This window comes from Dermacentor variabilis, chromosome 3, assembly GCF_050947875.1.
Source record: "Dermacentor variabilis isolate Ectoservices chromosome 3, ASM5094787v1, whole genome shotgun sequence".
Taxonomy (NCBI): domain Eukaryota; kingdom Metazoa; phylum Arthropoda; class Arachnida; order Ixodida; family Ixodidae; genus Dermacentor; species Dermacentor variabilis.
In genome coordinates, this window is record NC_134570.1 from 160990400 (window position 1) to 161010984 (window position 20585).

Here is a 20585-nt window from a genome sequence, read left to right on the forward strand (position 1 = left end):
CCGTGGTAAGAGCAAGAAGGAACTGGCTGCTCGTGACTGTCTCTTTAGCTCGAAACAGCTGGCGTTCTACGCGGTTGTTAACCTTGCAACGCAGCGTGCAGCTGCCCATCGCTGATGGTGCACGTGCAGCGTATGCTGCATCCGGCGTTTACAGCTTGGCTCTGACTTTCATCCCTCTGTCATTGCGTCTATCCAGCAGTTATGACTTTATCCGGCAGTTCTGGGTCATTTTACGCACATCGTGAATATACGTATGTAAATAATCGGTTCATATAAATTTGACAACCTGGCCGAGGTAAACTTTCAACACCTTATTTCGCTGAAAACTAAGAAAATAAGAGAGTTCGTTTTAGTATGTTAGAGAGTTCGTTTTTAGTATAGCAAATTATTAGACAGTTATACGAAGTAAGGAGGAGGAGGAATGAACGTTTATTGTGAGAAACAGCGAGAAAGTGTTCTTCCTTCGCCCTAGGTGGGCGGCTCTCTTAGTCCAGAAAGCCGTTGGCTAATGCCGCAGCCCGGGCCCGGTCCACCAGACTTCGCTGATCTTCCAGGCTCTGTGCCTTTAACATTGCCTCCCATGTTTCTTTGATCGCTTGTAGCGGTTCTGAGGCATCATCTTGATTGTTGTTCTCGCGGTGTGGGCACACCAACACCATGTGTTGGAGGGTGTCTGGTACCTCACAATATCGGCATAGGTATGAGAATTTGGTGTGGTGCATCCGGTGCATGATAATTCCATGGACATACGTATTCGTTTTTAGTCTGCGGAGGACGGTACGTGGCTTCTTCCTTGCTTAATTTTGGATGTGGTAGAGGATATTCTCTTCTTTCTAGTCGGTAATGTTGCAATATTGCGGCGTAGTTGATGGGAACGTCCTCCACCCTCGTCGCTTTCCAGAGAACGTGAGGCAGGAAATCCCGGCTGGTATGCTCTCGGGCGACAGCATGTGCTGCTTCGTTTCCTGCCAGGTGTTCGTGGCCTGGGGTCCATGCGACGTAGGTTTCGGGTAGTTCTTTGTGCCTTATTATTTCTTTTAGAATCTTCACTGCTGCGGTAGAAATTCGGCCTTTTCGTAGGTTTCTACATGCCGTTTGCCAGTCGCTCAAGATGATTGCTGTGTCTTTGCATGGGGCGATGCCGACGACGATGGCCACTTCCTCCGCCGTTTCTGAATTTCTGGCCGGTATGGTGGCAGCGACTAGCTCATTCCCTTGTTTGCTGGTCACGGTAATTGCGTATGCTCTTCTACGTGGGTACGTTGCCGCATCTGTATATCTCGTGTTGGGATTCATTGAGTATTTCTTGCTGAGTGCTCTAACTCTTGCTTGTCTTCTGTTTTTGTGTTATGTTGCATGCATGTTGCGAGATATTGGAGCGACTGAGATTGAGTCACGAAGAAGTGGCGGCAATCGGGCTTTCGCGTCTGAGTCTGCTATGTCGCTGTATGCGAGTTTGCGAATTACTACTCTGCCTGTTGGAGTCAGCTTAAGGCGTTCCAGCTGGCTGGCTCTGTGCGCTTCACTCATTTCTTCCCAGGTGTTATGGAGGCCGAGTTTGAGGAGTGTCGAGGTTGAGGTCGTACTGGGAAGTCCTAGTGCTCTCTTGATTGCTTTTCTGATGATGATGTTGAGTTTTTCAACTTCAGCTTTCTTGAGGAGTAGATACGGGGTGCCATATGTGATCCGGCTTATAATGAGTGCTTAGAATAATTGGACGGTTTCTTGCTCTTTAAGTCGTGTTCTTTGGGTGGTTATACGCCGAATGAGAAGGGTTACTTGTGTTAGGGTCTTCTGAAGCTTCGGGAGTGTAGCAGCGCCAGAACCATCTTTATGTATTATAAGACTAAAGATGCGGAGGGAGCCAACTTGAGGGATGTCGATTCCATTGAGTCTGACCTTGGGATCTGGAGCGACGTAGGCTGGTGGTCTTCCCCGGGTCCTTGCGTTGTGGATAAGTAGCTCTGATTTTTCGGGGGCGCACTGGAGACGGCATCTTGAGAGGTACTGTTCTATGTGATCGATTGCCTCTTGCAGGGTAGTTTGAAGTTGTCCGGTTGTAGGCGCTTTTGTCCGTAACGTTATGTCGTCGTCGTATATTGCATATTCTAAACCTTCGATGCCATCGAGTTCTTGCGGGAGCCTAATCATGGCGAGATTAAACACCAAAGGTGAAATGACTGACCCTTGTGGAGTTCCTTTGTTGGGCATTTCGAACCATGTCACTTCGGATGTTGCCGATACCCACCGTAGCCGTGCGACCTTTGAGGAAGTCGTGTCCGTATTGGTAGGTCCGGATTCCGCATTTGGTGCCTTGGAGGTTCTGGAGAATTACTTCATGCTTGAGATTACTGAAGGCTCCTTGTACATCTATTGTTATAATAGAGACCTTTTTGTGGCGTTCTAGGTAGACCAAAAGGCCTTCCTTGAGCTGTAGTAGTGTATCTTGTGCTGAGAGGAGCTGTCGGTAGCCAAACATTGTGTCAGGCATGAGTCTTGAATCTTCGAGGTATGTGGTGAGGCGATCGTGAACCATGGTTCGAGAAGCTTTCCAGCACAGGAAGTAAGGGAGATGGGCTGTAGGTTGCCGATTTGTAGTGGTTTGGTTGCAGCAGTGGCGTAGAGTTGCAGCGGTGGCGTAGAGGTAGAACACCCGCCTCGCGTGCAAGAGGTCCGTGGTTCGAATCCCGGTGCCGGCAATTTTCCACCGGATTAAAAAAAATCCGCGTGTTGATAAAATTGCACAAACAGGCCTGGACTGTGCCCTGATCCCGGTGACCAGAACCGGTAACGCACTCCCTCACCAGAGCAGGATTAATAATAATATTTGGGGTTTTACGTGCCAAAACCACTTTCTGATTATGAGGCACGCCGTAGTGGAGGACTCCGGAAATTTTGACCACCTGGGGTTCTTTAACGTGCACCTAAATCTAAGCACACGGGTGTTTTCGCATTTCGCCCCCATCGAAATGCGACCGCCGTGGCCGGGATTCGATCCCGCGACCTCGTGCTCAGCAGCCCAACACCATAGCCACTGAGCAACCACGGCGGGTACCAGAGCAGGATTGGCCACCCTGGTGCAGTACTTGGCCACAACCTACTATATGAACACAACAATCAAACCCCGGCCCTCAGTCCCCAGCAGCTGCGAAGCAACTGACCACGGCGGCGGTCACACCTGTGACGTAGCAGAGGGTCCTAAGAATTACTGGCTCCGGACAAGCCGCCATTAGTATATGAACCTGGCAACGTTTAACGCTAGAACGTTATCTAGTGAGGCGAGTCTAGCAGTGCTATTGGAGGAATTAGAGGGCAGTAAATGGGATATAATAGGGCTCAGTGAAGTTAGGAGGCCGAAAGAAGCCTATACAGTGCCAAAAAGCGGGCACGTCCTGTGCTACCGGGCTTAGCGGAGAGAAGAGAACTAGGAGTCGGATTCCTGATTAATAAGAATATAGCTGGTAACATACAGGAATTCTATAGCATTAACGAGAGGGTGGCAGGTCTTGTTCTGAAACTTAATAACAGGTACAAAATGAAGATTGTACAGGTCTACGCCCCTACATCCAGTCATGATGACCAGGAAGTCGAAAGCTTCTATGAAGACGTAGAATCGGCGATGGGTAGAGTGAAAACTAAATACACTATACTAATGGACGGCTTTAATGCCAAGGTAGGCAAGAAGCAGGCTTTAGACAAGGCAGTGGGGGAATATGGCATAGGCACTAGGAATAGCAGGGGAGAGTTATTAGTAGAGTTTGCGGAACAGAATAATATGCGGATAATGAATACCTTCTTCCGCAAGCGGGATAGCCGAAAGTGGACGTGGAGGAGCCCGAACGGGGAGACTAGAAATGAAATAGACCTCATACTCTGCGCTAGCCATGGCATCATACAAGATGTGGACGTGCTCGGCAAGGCGCGCTGCAGTGACCACAGTATGGTAAGAACTCGAATTAGCCTAGACCTGAGGAGGGAACGGAAGAAACTGGTACATAAGAAGCCGATTAATGAGTCAGCGGTAAGAGGGAAAATAGAGGAATTCCAGATCAAGCTACCGAACAGGTATTCCGCTTTAACTCCGGAAGAGGACCTTAGTGTTGAAGCAATGAACGACAATCTTGTGGGCATCATTAAGGAGTGTGCAATGGAAGTCAGTGGTAACTCCGTTAGGCAGGATACCAGCAAACTATCGCAGGAGACGAGAGATCTGATCAAGAAACGCCAATGTATGAAAGCATCTAACCCTACAGCTAGAATAGAACTGGCAGAACTTTCAAAGTTATTCAACAAGCGTAAGACAGCTGACATAAGGAAGTATAATATGGATAGAATTGAACATGCTCTCAGGAATGGAGGAAGCCTAAAAACAGTGAAGAAGAAACTAGGAATTGGCAAGAATCAGATGTATGCGTTAAGAGACAAAGCCGGCAATATCATTACTAATATGAATGAGATAGTTCAAGTGGCTGAGGATTTCTATAGAGATTTATACAGTACCAGTGGCACCCTCGACGATAATGGAAGAGAAATTAGTCCAGAGGAATTCGAAATCCCAAAGGTAACGCCGGAAGAAGAAAGCCTTGGGAGATATGCAAAGGGGGAAGGCAGCTGGGGAGGATCAGGTAACAGCAGATTTGTTGAAGGATGGTGGACAGATTGTTCTAGAGAAACTGGCTACCCTGTATACGCAATGCCTCATGACCTCGAGCGTACCGGAATCTTGGAAGAACGCTAACATAATCCTAATCCATAAGAAAGGGGACGCCAAAGACTTGAAAAATTATAGACCGATCAGCTTACTATCCGTTGCCTACAAACTATTTACTAAGGTAATCGCAAATAGAATCAGGAACACCTTAGACTTCTGTCAATCAAAGGACCAGGCAGGATTCCGTAAAGGCTACTCAACAATAGACCATATTCACAATATCAATCAGGTGATAGAGAAATGTGCGGAATATAACCAACCCTTATATATAGCTTTCATTGATTACGAGAAAGCGTTTGTTTCTGTAGAAACCTCAGCAGTCATGGAGGCATTACGGAATCAGGGTGTAGACGAGCCGTATGTAAAAATACGGAAAGATAGCTATAGCGGCTCCACAGCCACCGCAGTCCTTCATAAAGAAAGCAACAAAATCCCAATAAAGAAAGGCGTCAGGCAGGGAGATACAATCTCTCCAAAGCTATTCACAGCGTGTTTACAGGAGGTATTCAGAGACCTGGATTGGGAAGAATCGGCGATAAGAGTTAATGGAGAATACCTTAGTAACTTCCGATTCGCTGATGATCTTGCCTTGCTTAGTAACTCAGGGGACCAATTGCAATGCATGCTCACTGACCTGGAGAGGCAAGGCAGAAGAGTGAGTCTCAAAATTAATCTGCAGAAAACTAAAATAATGTTTAACAGTCTCGGAAGAGAACAGCAGTTTACGATAGGTAGCGAGGCAGTGGAAGTGGTAAGGAAATACATCTACTTAGGGCAGGTAGTGACCGCGGATCCGGATCGTGAGGCTGAAATAATCAGAAGAATAAGAATGAGCTGGGGTGCGTTTGGCAGACATTCTCAGATCATGAAGAGCAGGTTGCCATTATCCCTCAAGAGAAAAGTATATAATAGATGTGTCTTACCAGTACTCACCTACGGGGCAGAAACCTGGAGGCTTACGAAAAGGGTTCTACTCAAATTGAGGACGGCGCAACGAGCTATGGAAAGAAGAATGATAGGTGTAACGTTAAGGAATAAGAAAAGAGCAGATTGGGTGAGGGAACAAACGCGAGTTAATGACATCTTAGTTGAAATCAAGAAAAAGAAATAGGCATGGGCAGGACGTGTAATGAGGAGAGAAGATAACCGATGGTCATTAAGGGTTACGGACTGGATCTCAAGGGAAGGGAAGCGTAGCAGGGGGCGGCAGAAAGTTAGGCGTGCGGATGAGATTAAGAAGTTTGCAGGCATGGCATGGCCACAATTAGTACATGACCGGGGTTATTGGAGAAGTATGGGAGAGGCCTTTGCCCTGCAGTGGGCGTAAACAGGCTGATGATGATGATGATGTTGTGTTTTGGTATCATAATGACTTCTGCGTGCTTCCATTCTGCCGGGAGCTCACCTTTTTCCCAGCAGTTATTCATGTAGTCGAGGAGTCCAGTTAGGGCCTTGTCTGGGAGGTTTCGTGGGATCTATTCGTCACCTTGTCATTTCCTGGCGATGTGTTACGGGTCAATGTGACAAGGGTGGCATGGAGTTCAGGAAGCGTGAAAGGGCTGTCGAGGGTGAGGTTTGGTTCGCCTTTGTACGGTCGGGGATCGGTAACCTTGGGGGCATTGTCTCCGACAAGTTTACGTTTGATTTCTTCCAGAATTTGTTTCTCAGTTCCCGGATCGGAGTTGATGATTTTCTTGAGGTCATGTCTTTGTTGCGTCTTGGTTTTGGTGGCAGCTAGAAGGGCTCGCTGTAAATGCCAGGTCTTCGTCGTGCTGAGTGTGCCTTGAAGTTGGTCGCAAAACTTATGCCAGTTCTGACTGCTCAGTTGATCTCCATATTCTTCTGCTTGCTTTGTTATGTGAGCGATCCGTTTCTGCAGTTTGCAGTTAAGCTTCATCTTTTTCCACCGCTTCAGTAGTCCTCTTCTGGCATCCTAAAGAGTCTACAGCCGGCGTGTCCACTGTGAGTTGGATGACTTTCGTGTTCTTCTCCGCTGTCTTGACCACTTCGGTGAGCCACTCTAATATTTTTGATGTTTTCTTCTATGTCATGTTCTCGGAAGGCCTTCCAGTTGGTCAGCCTGGCCGTTCCGGTTCTTCTCGGCTTCTTATGGTGCAGGATTTCAAGCTGAAGGATGTGGTGGTCGCTGCCGAGGTCGGGATTTGTATCCCTGGACACACTGTTACCTATTCTAGTCGTTAGCTTCGGATCATTCCAGAGGTTGAGGTGATTCTGTTGCGCCGAATCATGCACTCGCGCTCCTTTCTTGGTCGTGTGCTGGTAACCCTATGCTGTGTGGGGGGCATTAAAATCCCCCATTATTACGAGTTTATGGCCGTTAGATAGTCTTCTGTCTTGCGCGATGAAGTTTACGAAGTCGGATAACGGATGCCTGGGTGGACTATGTAAGCATAGTACGTATAGTCTTTGGTGTGTCTTCTTTTCAGGTAACACTTCCACTAGGGTGTGTTCCACGGTTGTTCCCTGGATTGCGCGATCTTGCATGGTGAGATTTTTCTTCGTCAGGATGGCTGTTCTCTGAGATCCGGTATGTGTATCATATCCCTGTATGCGCAGATTGGTGTGATAAGTTTCTTGGATAGCGATGATATCTGGTTGTTCCAGTTTGGTCAGTTCTTGGAGGTTTGTTCTTTTGGTTCGGATAGAGCGAGAGTTCCATTGCCACAGCTTCAGTGGTAGTTGTGGCAATCTCTTCTTGGTATTACTCGCCATCTTGTTCGATATCGTTGTTTTCGACCCGGGCCAAGGATTCCGGTCTGGCTACATTGTGGAGGTCTTTACGTGCTTTCTTGCGAGCCGTGTCGGTGTTGCTGAGTAGCTTTTCTACTGTGGCTTTCGTTACGTGGTTCTGCTTGGTATAGGACATGAAGTTGCTGAGGTCTTGGAGGGTAGCATTGATAGGGGCCAGCTGAGCGCTGATGTGTTGCTCCTTTGCAAAAGTGGTCATGGCCTCCTGTATCTGCTTCTGCACCTCCATTGTTACAATTTCCTTGATTCTTTCTTCCGTCAGGGGCGGTGGGATGTTTGGCATTCCTTGAGGTTTCGAGGCTTGATTGGCGCTGTTTTGTTCTTTGCATCTTTGTATGAGCTTGTCAATGAGGGCTTACTGATTTTGGAGTTGTGCTCGCAGATCTCGTTCGGTTTCTATGGGTTCTTGTGCTCGTGTGTTTCCTCCTGCAGCGTCTGCATACGTGACTCACTTTTGTGAGTTGCGTGTACGGGTTCCAGACCGTGATCTTGACCGGGCTCCATCGTTTGCTTGACCGCCTGTTGATTTGGAGTCACTTCTGGATCTGCGTGGACTGTGTAGTGAGGTACAGCTTGATACGTATAGTGCCGGCCAGTCTGAGTCTGAATTTGAGTTCCATCTGCGTTGCTGCTCTTGGATCTTGTTTTCCTATTGCAGTCTGATCTTGTGCGGGGGTGGATTTGGTTTCAGTTTATGTCGGCACTCCTTTCCTGCTGTCTCATGGGGTTGTTGACAGATTTTACAACTGGGTTGGCAGTCATGGTCTTCCGGTTGATTTTCCATCCCGTATATGTAGCAGAAGTTGATAAGTGGTTTCGGGCAGATATCTTGCCGGTGCCCTAGTTCTCCGCAGGTTCTGCAGTATTGGACAGATTTCCTGTATGGTTCGCAGCGGTAGTCACAGAATATATATATGATGTTATATGGGACGTGCGGTCCGTCGAAGTAGATGAGTGCTGTTGACGATCTTCCCAGCATGCATGCTGCAAGAACCGTGTATCTTGCGGATACTCATAGCCCTTGTAGTAGTTCTTCTTCGCTCGTGCCTGGCGGGATGTTGTAGATTACGCCTTTCCTGATACCCTCTGGTGTCCTGACATGTGCTTTAACTTCGTAAATGGACCCTCCAAGCTGGATGCTCGTGATCTTGAGGAGCATGTCCTACGCTATGTCTTTGTTTGATGCACTTGCGATTATTATATTCTCGACATGTAGCACTTGAATCCTGATGTTGTCATAAAAGTCTTTTTGGGACAACTTGCTGGCTCGGCCGATGGCATGTGTCACTGCCACCAATGTCCATTTGGAGAGTTGTAATACCGCCTTAGGTCTGTAGATGATCTTCGTGTCGTCCACTGGCAAAGGTGGAAGTCTCGGTTTTCTATAATGTGGCATGTTTTCCCCAATAGGCATTGTTACTCCGGCTTGCTGCGTTCGTAGTTGGTCTGCTTCCTCGGCTGTGGGTTTTATATGCGCTTGAGTCTTCTTGCCTCTCCTCTCCCATGTGTGCCATTTTCCCTGGATATTTATCGCCTTTCCGCTGCTCTCGTCACACGTCCACTCCGCTTCCAGTTGTTGCTGTTCTTGTATTGTCTCCACCTGCATTTCAATGCTGCTGTTTTCCTGGTTCAGTTCTCGTGCAATTCTTGCTGCGTCGGACGCGTCAGTCATTGGTACTCAGCGGCAGCGCCGAGTCGCTCCCGAAGAGAGCGAGCGGCGGCTCACGAACGCTCACGAGCCACGGGACACGCTCCGTGGGTCACGGGTCACGCGCTTAGGCTGGCCGCTTAGCCTTCTAGGGTTAGCTCCGTTAGCGTGGTGTAAACAGATGTAAACATCCGCTTATTAACGAAGTTAACAAGCACGTTGTCACGCGCTCAGAAGGAAACATGAACGCACCTGAAGGTGAACATGTCTGCGGTTATCGAGTGAGATGACCGCTGTCAAGACGCTGGCGCGAGGAAGGGCGGCAGCAGCAGCGAGCGAATTGGCCTGCGTGTTGCGACTCGCTTCAACGCGAACCAAGCGGCGAGAATACAGAGCATACGAAGCCACCAGCCGTCGGCACACCTAGACTCTACACCCACCATAGATCGCTTTCACGACAGGGCCCGCACGGCCGCGCTAAGCGGCGTTAAGGCGCATGCATAGAAGCGGAAAAGTGCCCGTGGTTTAGCTCTGGTTAACCCTAGTTGAATTGCGAAAGCAAGAGCTGCAAAAGCGGTCTCTTCCGCAGTTGAATAGTCAATCCGGGACGTGGCACGACTTCTTCTAGCCATGTCTTCGTTACGACGCTTCTCGAGTCGTGCGGCGCGTTCTTCCGGCGTCTCTTGAGCGCGTTGTCTCTTCCTCGCTTCGGTCTATCGTCGTTGCGTCTCTTTCGCGCTCTCCATAACGACTAACAGCACTGAGGCGAAGCGCACACACACACACACACACACACACACACACATATATATATATATATATATATATATATATATGTGTGTGTGTGCGCGCTTCGCCTCAGTGATATATATATATATATATATATATATATATATATATTTATATATATATATATATATATATATATATATATATATATGTATATATATATATATATATACACCCCCGCAAGGCAACACCTCCTCTCCCTCTACCCCGGCGGAGTACATTGGTGGAGCAAGAGGCGACGCAGCGGTGTACAGCCCCTTAAATTTCGCAAAGTAGCGCCACGCTTTGAAGAATGCCGCCTCCTTTTCGCATTCTATGGCCGAGGCCGACGCCGTGTCGCTATTGGCCTAATTGACTTGGGCCCTCGCGCCTTGCTTCAGTGCCATTTTCGCTCGAGAAGCGTCTATGGAGTGGCGAGGATCGCAAGTTGGCGCCGTTGCTACGCTCGAGCAGTGTAGGTGGCGCCACGGTCGAGGAGGGAGTGTGAAAGAGAGGAGAAACGAGGAGGAGTGAAGGCGGAAGAAGAGAGTGTCGCTACTTTACGAAGTTTAAGGGGTTTTACAGCGGTGTCAACGGCGGCGCCATCTGTTGGAGCGCGGATGCGGCGTTGCTAGGCAACGGCGGCTCAAGGTCGTTCGTCGGCCACCGCATATGGCATACGGCCACGGAGTCACCTGTGTCCCACGGGCACCTTTGGAAGGCCTTCCAGTCAACGGCCTTTGAAACGCCACAACCCTATCGACTGAAAGGAGTTGTCGCGCTGCTACACGGCACTTTTGAAAGGCCGTTGAGCGGTTCAGGCGTTTCTCGCAAAATTGTCTGGCGCTGCGGATCTTTATTTTCGTTTTCATGTCATGAAAAGTTAAACAACATATAAAACCATTTAAAAGCACTATAATTTCTTTTATGCTTGTTTAAACATTTAAAAAAATTGTTTACACTTTGCCATACATATGTGTTTAGTTCTTAAGTTGTTGAGTAGCGAAACTGCGGCAACGTTTGCGCCGCTCGATGCGGCTGCCGTTTTGGTGTGTGTTCGCGCATGTCAAGTGGCAAAAACATTATTGAATAATGAATAACACTCATATATAGTATTTTTAGAGCATTTGGTTCGATTTGTTCTTTCTAACTGTGAGTACGAGCTCACTGTGAACGAGAGGGCATGTTCGCGCTATTTCCGTTTCCGTTGCTCAAAGGCCATCGAGATTTCGATAGAGTTGTAGGGTGCTCCGTTGACTCGATAGACTATTGACTCGGCGGCCTTCGAAACCGCCCGTGTAGCAGCTCGAACTTGACCTTTGAGTCAACTGACTATCGGTTGGAAGGCCTTCGAAACGCCCGTGTGACACGGGTATAAGACATATAGGAGGTGAAACTCGCGTCAGCGCGAGCGAGCGCGGGCGACCAGATAAGGTCACAATTGTTGTATGCGCCGACGGGGCCATATACAGTGGCGGCGCCATGCGGCGCGTCGTAGAAGCCGCAGCGAAAAAAAAAATGCAGCGCCCGGGCAGGCGGCTCCGGCCACTCCGGCGCGCTCTCAACGGCGGTAATTTCTTTCCAGGCCGCCAGGCGCCGCCAGCACGATAACGGCTCCGTGGGCTTGTGACCTTTTCTGGTCGTCGCAAACAGCGGAGTTTCTACTCCTAAATATTTCTTGCTCCGTGCATACGGCTGCCTGCATGCGGCATACGGCGCGAAGAGCCGAAATTGCTCGCTGGCTGGCGTAGTAAAGCATTCGCTTTAAAAACGCACGCGGCGCGTCGTCGGCGGCAAAACGCAGCTGCGGCACAGTGGCCTCACCAACTGGCGGCGAGCCCCTGCGGCAGTCATGTGACAGCTTGAAAATCTGCGTGTAGGTGCGACATGACACGTGCTTTGTCTCTCACCTGGTCTGGCCATTTTGAGCTGACAAGCACAGAGCATACAATGCGCGATAACGATCGTGTGTGCAAAGCATTAAATCGCTACGCGCCGCGAAAAAGATGTGAAATTTTCAAACCGAACACCGTTTGTCCTTCTCGCGGCCGCCGCCCTCCAAGTCGGAGGATGACGTACACGTGCTAGTGTGCCTATGCACACGTGTTTGTGCTGTGACGCCGCTCGTGGTGACACGTGACTTTGAGAATTATTCAAGGCAACATTTGTTATTTGTGTAATATGTTGGTTGAATAGACGAATTAAAGCTGAGAAATAATATAACAGACAAACCTAAGGTCTCCATGTCCTTGTTTTATTTTGCATCGCAGAAACAGAGATGTACTTTCTTTTCGTCTGCTTGCTCCTACGTCGTGTCGTCGCTCCCGCAGACACCGAAACTATGTCATTTTCTACCGTGTTCGAGCGCGTGATCATGCTCTATGGACTATTTTTGCCTGCCTCAGTATTCTCGTAGCACTGACCTACACCACTAGTCAAGTGTTCTCATGCAGAGCGCGCAAAATCGTGCGTTGCGCGCAACGAGACAAACGAAATGCAAGTGTATACTTTGGATCAGCAGTCATACCTGCAGTATGCACTGTACCATCGCCAATATTTACAACCACACACAAATGAACATGATATCAAACTTAGGCGGCCAAGGAACCTCGGAGCTATAAATTATAACTTGACTTATTATGTTGCACTACACACCTATATCTACTTACAATGTTGCCTTCCCAACTGCTTTCAAGAAGACATCAACCATCTGTCTGAAGGCGAAGGCAAGTGGCTTGCTCTTGATGGAGGGCACCAAGGCTGGGCATTGTGAAACTGCTGCTATCATCTGCATGACCTGCGAGAAACGACGCTCTAAGTTCAGGATAAACAAATGCTATTAGAACAAAGGACAAGATCACTGGCAATGAGCCTCGTTTTGGTTTGCACAAGAAAAGCCAAAAATATTGACTTTGTGCTGCTTACTGAAGAAGAAGCAAGCCTCCTTCCATATGTCGCAGTCATGCATTAAGATTGTCACACAGCTGCATGTTTGTATGCTCATATGCTGCTGTCGCCGCTATGCCAGCATGATTTGCAGTTTTTTTTTCAAGTTAAATTCATTATTGTGTTTTCTTGCCAATTCTTGGCAAACAGGCCAGCAAAACTGGCTCACTTACACACATACTCCCTTTTGAAGAGCGAGTTCACACACACGCACGCATACACGGGCGCGCGCGCGCAGACTCACACAAGCCTCTACCACATGAGCAGCTTCCCACGCTTGACACACACACACGTTTTTATCCTTTGACACTCCTACTGCTAAGGAATTAAAAAAGCCTTTGTGTGACCAACCCCAAACTACTCAACCTACACTTCCAGCTTAAACACTTTTTCGAGAGCCAGGACAAGCCTTCTAGCTTCCACAGTGCTCCAATGTTGTTACGAATATCAATAGGGCTATAGTGGACAGCTCTCCAAGGGCATGCAAATTACCCAGAGATACCTAAAGCGTGTATATGATACCTCTCAAGCGCCACACTTAAAATTTTCAGAATTCATTAAATCACCTGAAGACAATTGCTATATGCGTAGAACGTCTCCAATAACCTACCATTCACAATTTCAGCGGTTGTCTGCATCAACCGATTTGTGGGCTAATGGGAAATCCACGACTTTAAGATCAGAATTAGTGTAATGGCAAAACACACTACCAGATTTCTTAATTATTTATTTCTGCTCTGAATGTAACGTTCCTTTCCCAATAACAACGAGGATATCGATTCATCAGGTCAGAGGAGGGAAAAAAGGAGAACGCGTATACCTGACGCCTTCTTACTGGTCCTCCCTAGAAACGGCGCCTCATACAGCAATTGTCCAGGGTGGCTTGAAACCAAACTCGGCTTTCAGGCGGGAACACTCGCTGCACCAAATTTGAAGAGTTTTATTGCGAGTAAAGCTCTAACGACCTTGCGCAATACATACGCACGCACACAAAACACACTCGCACGCACACGCAAATATATGCACTCTCAAAAAGCGCAGGAGTGTACAAAAGCGCGCACATTGATAAACACGAACAAGCACACATACGTGCAGGCAGACACGCTAACACGTGCACGCGCACACACGACCCACACAGAAACATGCGCACATACGCACGCATACATAAACACGCTCACAAAACATGTAGTACGCACTAAACACACGCAAACACGCTGGTACATACAAATCGGCATGTACGCGCGCGCACACAAACACACACACACACAGCGAGCCGAGCGCACGCACAAAGCGAGGCGAAAAAATGCTGAAGGCGTCCGGCAAGCAGCAACAGCAGCACGAGACCGCGTAAGGGAGAACCAATACCGCGCCGGTTCTTTCGAAAGGTTGCAAAGCCAGTCGTCCTTTTTCTACGCGAAGCAACAATAGCCGACCACATTTCACTTAAGTGCGAACGACCGTTTTTACAACAAACTGCGCTGAACGTGCAAGAGAATCACATCTACGAACGTTCAAACGCTAAGAAACAAAGCGGACTATGCAGGTGCACCACGCCCGTTGTAGATTTGACGAACAGTCACAAGGGGTGCGATCGAGGTAGTTAACTTGCTCTACTACGAGCGCAGCTGCTCTTGCCCTCACAATCGGGAATTATGCTACCAGGTCACAGTAAGATACTTCTAGAACGAACAAAAGCACGTAACCCACAAAAGAAATACCAAATAAATGGGTACTTGCCTGAAAATTTCCATTATGGCAGTACTACCGACACCGGGCACGGTGTCGTCTCAGCCTCCATGGATCCATCTTCCAGTGCGTACGAACGCTTTGCTTTGAAGCGGGGCACGAGCAATACACAAAGCACGGACCACATTTTTTTCTACACCACACACAAAACTAATCACACGTTCAAAATTATTTCGCACAGCGCGAGACGTGAACACAGGCGAAATAGAGACAATGCACTTCATGTAGCAACCATTAGCAACTAGCAAGGGGCGCTATTCTGGACATTCCGCCATTTTCTTCGATGCATGACGTAGGCGCGACGCAAACAAAATGGCGCTGGTGGCCCCGTTTTGCTTACGTAACGTGACGCCAACTTTACGTTCCGCCTAAAAAATTGAAATGAAGGCACTGAATATAGCCTTATCGGTAAAGCAAAACAGTTTTCCTCCGCAGTAAAAATAAAGCAGCTATCTCAAAGCGTATGATTATTCCGTCGAAAACGCTTCTCGCTTCTGTCGTCTGCTGCGTACAAGCCATTGTCTGCTTCAATATCTAGGATGCGTGTCCCCAGAAAATGGAATGAGTCATCGCATGTTGGCGCCAACGCGCTTGTTTTCTTGCTTGAGACAACATACGCGACCTACCAGTGGTGATGCGCGCACGTTCTAGGACACGTTATCGCTATCTCGTGAAACGCAAGTGACTCAGCCCGACTCGGCTGGCTGAGAAACGGCCGAATATCACCGATAGCGTTGCGCGCGCCACAGATATCCACTAGAGCGACGCAAGCGCCGGCGCTGCCATCTCTTGTTCATTTCGCTGGTTACTCGCACCGAGGGAGGAAACTTCAAGCCGCCGCCTTGCGTACATTTCTTTTTATATATTAGAAAGAGGCCGTTGTCATAACTTTTGATTGTGCGAAAAGGCATCAATCTTGATTACAATACAAATGCAGCCGTGAAAAGTGGACAACATTGCCGAAACTTTGCTATGTTCAACCAATATTATTTCGTATAAACGCGTTCTTTTAAAAAATGATGGTCCCAAACACAAATGCCAGCACCACCGGAGAGCGATGCAAATACTATGAGCACGCGTTATGAACAAAAGATTTTCGTGGTGCCAAACGATGGGGAAAATGTGGCGATACGCATTCCTCTCGGCTGCCATTGCATATGGCTGCCCATTAGCATAATTCGCGCGGCTCGTCACAGCAAAAGTTATGGCGGAAAATCTCATCAATGGCGGCCCAGCGCAACGTCACGCATCGTCAAAATGACGTTTACGAAACAGCCCTTCCTGTGACGCCCCTCATGATATATTCCTTCAGCCAATCAGTAAGCTGGCATGGCGCATATCTTGGATCGCCACCACATATTCGCGCAATTGCAGATGCATTGCACTGGCTTCTGCACGCTACCGCTCACACTCTTTTTGAAGCGCTAACATCACAATATATCTGCCAAGGACCATAAAATGTATTAGTCCATAAAATTTGCAGCTCCACTTCACGTTTCGTCATCTTGATGAAAACGCAAAATGACACTTCGCAAAACTTCCGTTTCCCGGCACAAATTTTAAGGCACGTGAGCTCTCGACAGCCAATCAGAGAGTAAACATGGCGGATAATGGCGGCCGTGCAGCCGCCATGCGTGTCGAGAATAGCACCCAAGAGTAGCGAATGCAGTAATGGCGCAGCTTCCGCCTTCCCGTCCTGCCGCGCGCCTATAGTTGTCCGTGACGCTACAGCGCCGTCGCGTCACCACTTCCGGTCGCTTTTCATTGGGCATGGGACGGCCGCGTAGTTTGCGCTGCGCCGAAGTCAGTCGAATTATTTAAAAAACGCCTGCTGCTACCCATTTATTCTGAGAGGTTTTCTCGCTCGCATGGCTGCCTGTTTGCTGCTGTTTCGTTGTGGTCGCTAACTAGGACGGTGAGCTGGTAGTTGCTACTACGTTTCGTGCCGAGCATCTTTTTTTTGGGTGGGGGGGGGGCGCAGTCTGTACCGCATCACTATGGGTACAGCACACAAATCGTGACCGTGAGGGAGACGACCGGCGCTCTTCTGCTGGTATGATTAGACCACTCGCTGCTTCCGAACCAAGCAACGTTGCCAGGTCACAGCGTAGTTTCAGCGAGATTGTGGCTCGATAAAGGCGCTTACATCTTGGTCGTGCGACGGCGAAGTGTAAGCATTCATGAGGCGACTGAAGACTGCGTTTGTAAGAGCGTATGCTGTGGATAAGCAATTACAGCTTTGACGACACCAGCCCCTAATACATAGGCTGAGCCTTACAAACTGTGTCCGAGGATGCGCTTAGAAAGCAGATCAGTAGCTTAGTAAAACTCTGAATAACTTAGGCAAGGTACGTGGAGATTCGGGTTTGAGAACTTTCAGCGGGATCTCGCCGCTATAAATGTCTTCGTTATGTCTTCACCAAGCAAATTGTACGTTGATGCCATTGTACAGCAGAGGCTCGTCTAACAGCACGTCCCTGTTTGTTCAGCAATGTATCCAGGCAGCTTCTTTAATTTCGCCACGTTTTGATGGGCTTTTAAGTGCACCGAAATATTCGGGCAGAATTGTGCAAGTCGCTCGCGTGTTTTCATTCTGCTACTGCAGTTTGTCTTAAAAGTGTTTAATTGCATTATAATATTACTGTGAGCACAAAATATAATGATAATGAAATTGTAAGTGAAAGTGCGTACTTTTTCTCGATGATACATTCTTGAGTGGCCGTCATGCCAGTAACATCAGAATCTTAGAAAAAGATAATGCGAGAACTTAATGACTTCACGGATGTACACTTGCAATTATCACGTGACCGTGATACGTTAGTTCATACATTGTCACGTGTCCTTCACAACTCTACCTTCACCTGACGTAATCCACCTTGCTATAGTTTGTACGAACCTTAATCTAATTTATTCCACCCTAATTCACATTATTTCACATTATTTACCAATAATTGCTCATAATTAACGTTGTTCTATTTACTACCTTCTGTATCAATACTGACGTCATACAAGACGCTGATAACGTCGCATTTTATTGATTTATTATGCATACTTTCAAGGCCTAGTAGGCACAACAGAAAGAAGTGGTGAAAGTAAACAATATTTGTAGTGCAGGGCAAGAATAGAAAATAAAACTGTAAGACACTTTGAACAGCGATCTTGAATTAGTGGTGTCACAAATTGAGACTGTGGAGGCGGGAAGGCGGTTCCATTCAGTGGCTGTTCTTGGCAAAAAGGAAGAATGGCGTATCAATTTTGTGTTGATAGTCGACGCGAGACGACATATAACTTGGTGTGCTGAAAATATTTTCTTTAAGAGAAGGGTTAAAGTATCATATTCTATCAAAAAGACAGAGACGAAAGTACCTACGACGTAACCAAAGGTCAGGTTGACCTAGTGTTCTTTTCATGGACGTGACGCTAGAATGACGTGAATAATTTGAGAGAATAAAACGGGCGGCGCGGTTCTGAATGCTTTCAAGGGAAATGACAAGATTGGCATGAGCAGGATCCCGTATGGATTGTTGTTGCGGAGAACGCCAGCTTTCCTACCTGAAAGGCCATAAAATGCTTTCGCATTAAAAAGGCAATACATACTCAGATTGCTCAATGCGCGGACTACACTCTAAAAACTAAGGGAGTGCCGGGCACTCTCTTTGAGGGAGTAGCTGCTTGTCCAATATTTCACTCTCTTTTCGAGAGTAGATCGACCCTCTTTGAGAGAGAGTAGGTCTATTCCTCCTGACAGAGTTTTGTTACTCCACCGCAAGGGATTGCTAGTACTCTTCCGCAGAGTGATAATACTCTTCCCACAGGGAGTGCTAGTACTCTTCCGCAGAGTGCTAATACTCTCCCCGCAGGGTTAATAGTACACCGCCAGACCGAGTACTTCTACTCCCCGAAACAGAGTGCTTGTACTCCTTCAGAACAGAGTGCTAGTACTCTTCCCAATACCCTCTTAGCCAAGTCCTGGTCACGCATGCAGGCAGGAAATCGGATCAAATTAGGGCCGCTGATATACTGTTCCCTAGGCGGCTCCTCAGAGACACTGGCCCGATTCCAAGCAGCCTTCAGAATAGGCGTGAGCAAAGTTATGCAGGATTTTAAAGTCATTTTTTCCTGGCTATTTGCTGCCTACCGTGAGGCGTGACTGCTCTGAAGCGGCCTATGCGTATGCGTCACGAACGCCACTGAGGAGAAAAAAAAGGGAATTAACACTTAATCTGCAAATATCTTCGCAAATTTCACAATCAGGGGTCACACAATCTAATTAGAATACAATTGTCAAGGGAATCACACATATTTATCGAGAATCACAATGCTCTATACATCATGTGAATTGGAACCCGCGTACACTCGCATTTATACAATTCAAAACACACATCATAACCATTACACCACAACGCCGCCACGCCCAATCGTGTTCTTTTAGAGGTTATATATATACCAAACGTATTTGATGAATCGGCTGTGGTGGGTGAGGTTTCTCTGCAGTGTGCTGTGCTCTTGTGTACTGGAATACGTGTGCGTTTGCATCATTTCCATTCCTTGCTACGACTAACGAAGGAAGACAACGTAGACGACAACGTGAGAACTATTCACGGCTTGTCGTCACCGCAGGAAAATAACAAATGTGCCGTTCAGCTCATGATCGAGTGCTTCTCCAGTCCATGTTCTCCAAAATACGTGGATACAAAGTATTGCGCCAACCATCCACGTATGTGAATTTAATTCGCGCGTATACTGGTGAGCAACTGCGACGCCAGTACCAGGCATTTCGACGTGCCTCACGCTGCCGTGTAGGCGTTCTTTTCAAGTGCATTAGTTTAGAGTTTGGTTCAGTCCGCTGTGAGCTGTTGTCCTGCATTAAAAGCGGATCGTTAGCGTTTTGAAGCGCATGCATTCCAACATTTGGAGACTGCTTATGCCGATAGCCGCGTCAAATGCATTGGCAAGCATGTTTAAATGACTAATGTGTCCACTTGTTACGCGTGCACGGCTCGTATCCTGTGGCAGTGCTCGTTCTAAAAGCTTCGAAGACCATCTACACTCATGCGTGTGTTCAATTTATATATGCACAGGATGGACTTGCCGGCTAGTTGGTTGAGCATTTTAGAAGAAACAGCGCAACACAAGGACGACGCAAAAACATACCACACCACGAAGCGCTGGTGTGGTTGATTCTTTTTTTCGTCCTTGTGTTTGCGCTGTTTCTTCTTCCACGATACACGCACACCACAGGTACGCGAAAGTTTAGGAGCATAAGTGGTTAACTCTGTTTTCCCCGTTTTCTGTCGGTGTCAATGGCACAGTGCGTTGCCCGGAATTGTGCACGCTTACCCCCATATGCAGAAATGCATCATAACTTGAAGCCCATGCTTGACTTGATCTAAACGACGCAAGTCGTGAACGCACCAAAAGAAAGGCAGTGAGCGTCTTGGGGGACGTTCGCACCAGGCGTCGTTTATATCAAGTCAAGCATGAGCTTTGTATTAAGATACATTTCTGAATACGGGGGCTAGACATCTGCTTCTTCCAGAAAATGTCGAAGAAACGCCCGCCAAAACCAGGCACATTCGTAAACTTAACTAGGCAGTACGAAGCTCCATAGAAAAAAAGAAGAGTGGTATTAAAAGCTTTCAGTATTTTTCTTTACTCCAAAATAGTTGCGCTCTCGTGGCTTCACGGTACAGAGATAGTGCAGCGTTAGCTAGAAAGCATGAATTTCCTAACTCCATGCCAAAATAAGCTTGTAAAATTATTTAGGTGCTAGAATCCAGGGTTTGTAGCGATCCTTGAAAATCCTTTATTTCTAAAATGCCATTTTCAAGGCATTGAAAACCCTTGAATTTTTAGAAGTACTGGAAAGTCCTTAAACTTGTACACTTGGCTAGACTAAGCAGACATTGCCAAGCGCTTTTTTTCCCTTCTGTGAAACTCTTTCGCATGTCACAGAAAATTGTCTTTGGAGGTAATAGAAGGAAAGCGACATCCTTA

The 20585-nt window shown here is 47.6% G+C and overlaps 1 protein-coding gene across 1 annotated transcript; it reads right to left on the bottom strand.

The window, feature by feature from the left end:
- Nucleotides 1–2158: 2158 nt before the first annotated feature.
- LOC142574858 (uncharacterized) lies at nucleotides 2159–2536 on the bottom strand. Its single transcript, XM_075683859.1, has one exon. It carries the CDS (start codon nucleotides 2534–2536, stop codon nucleotides 2159–2161), a length of 378 nt encoding a protein of 125 aa, XP_075539974.1.
- Nucleotides 2537–20585: the final 18049 nt, after the last annotated feature.

Excerpts from the sequence above, each read along its gene's own strand:
- LOC142574858 (XM_075683859.1), bottom strand. The coding sequence starts at position 2,536 with ATGGTTCACGATCGCCTCACCACATACCTCGAAGATTCAAGACTCATG.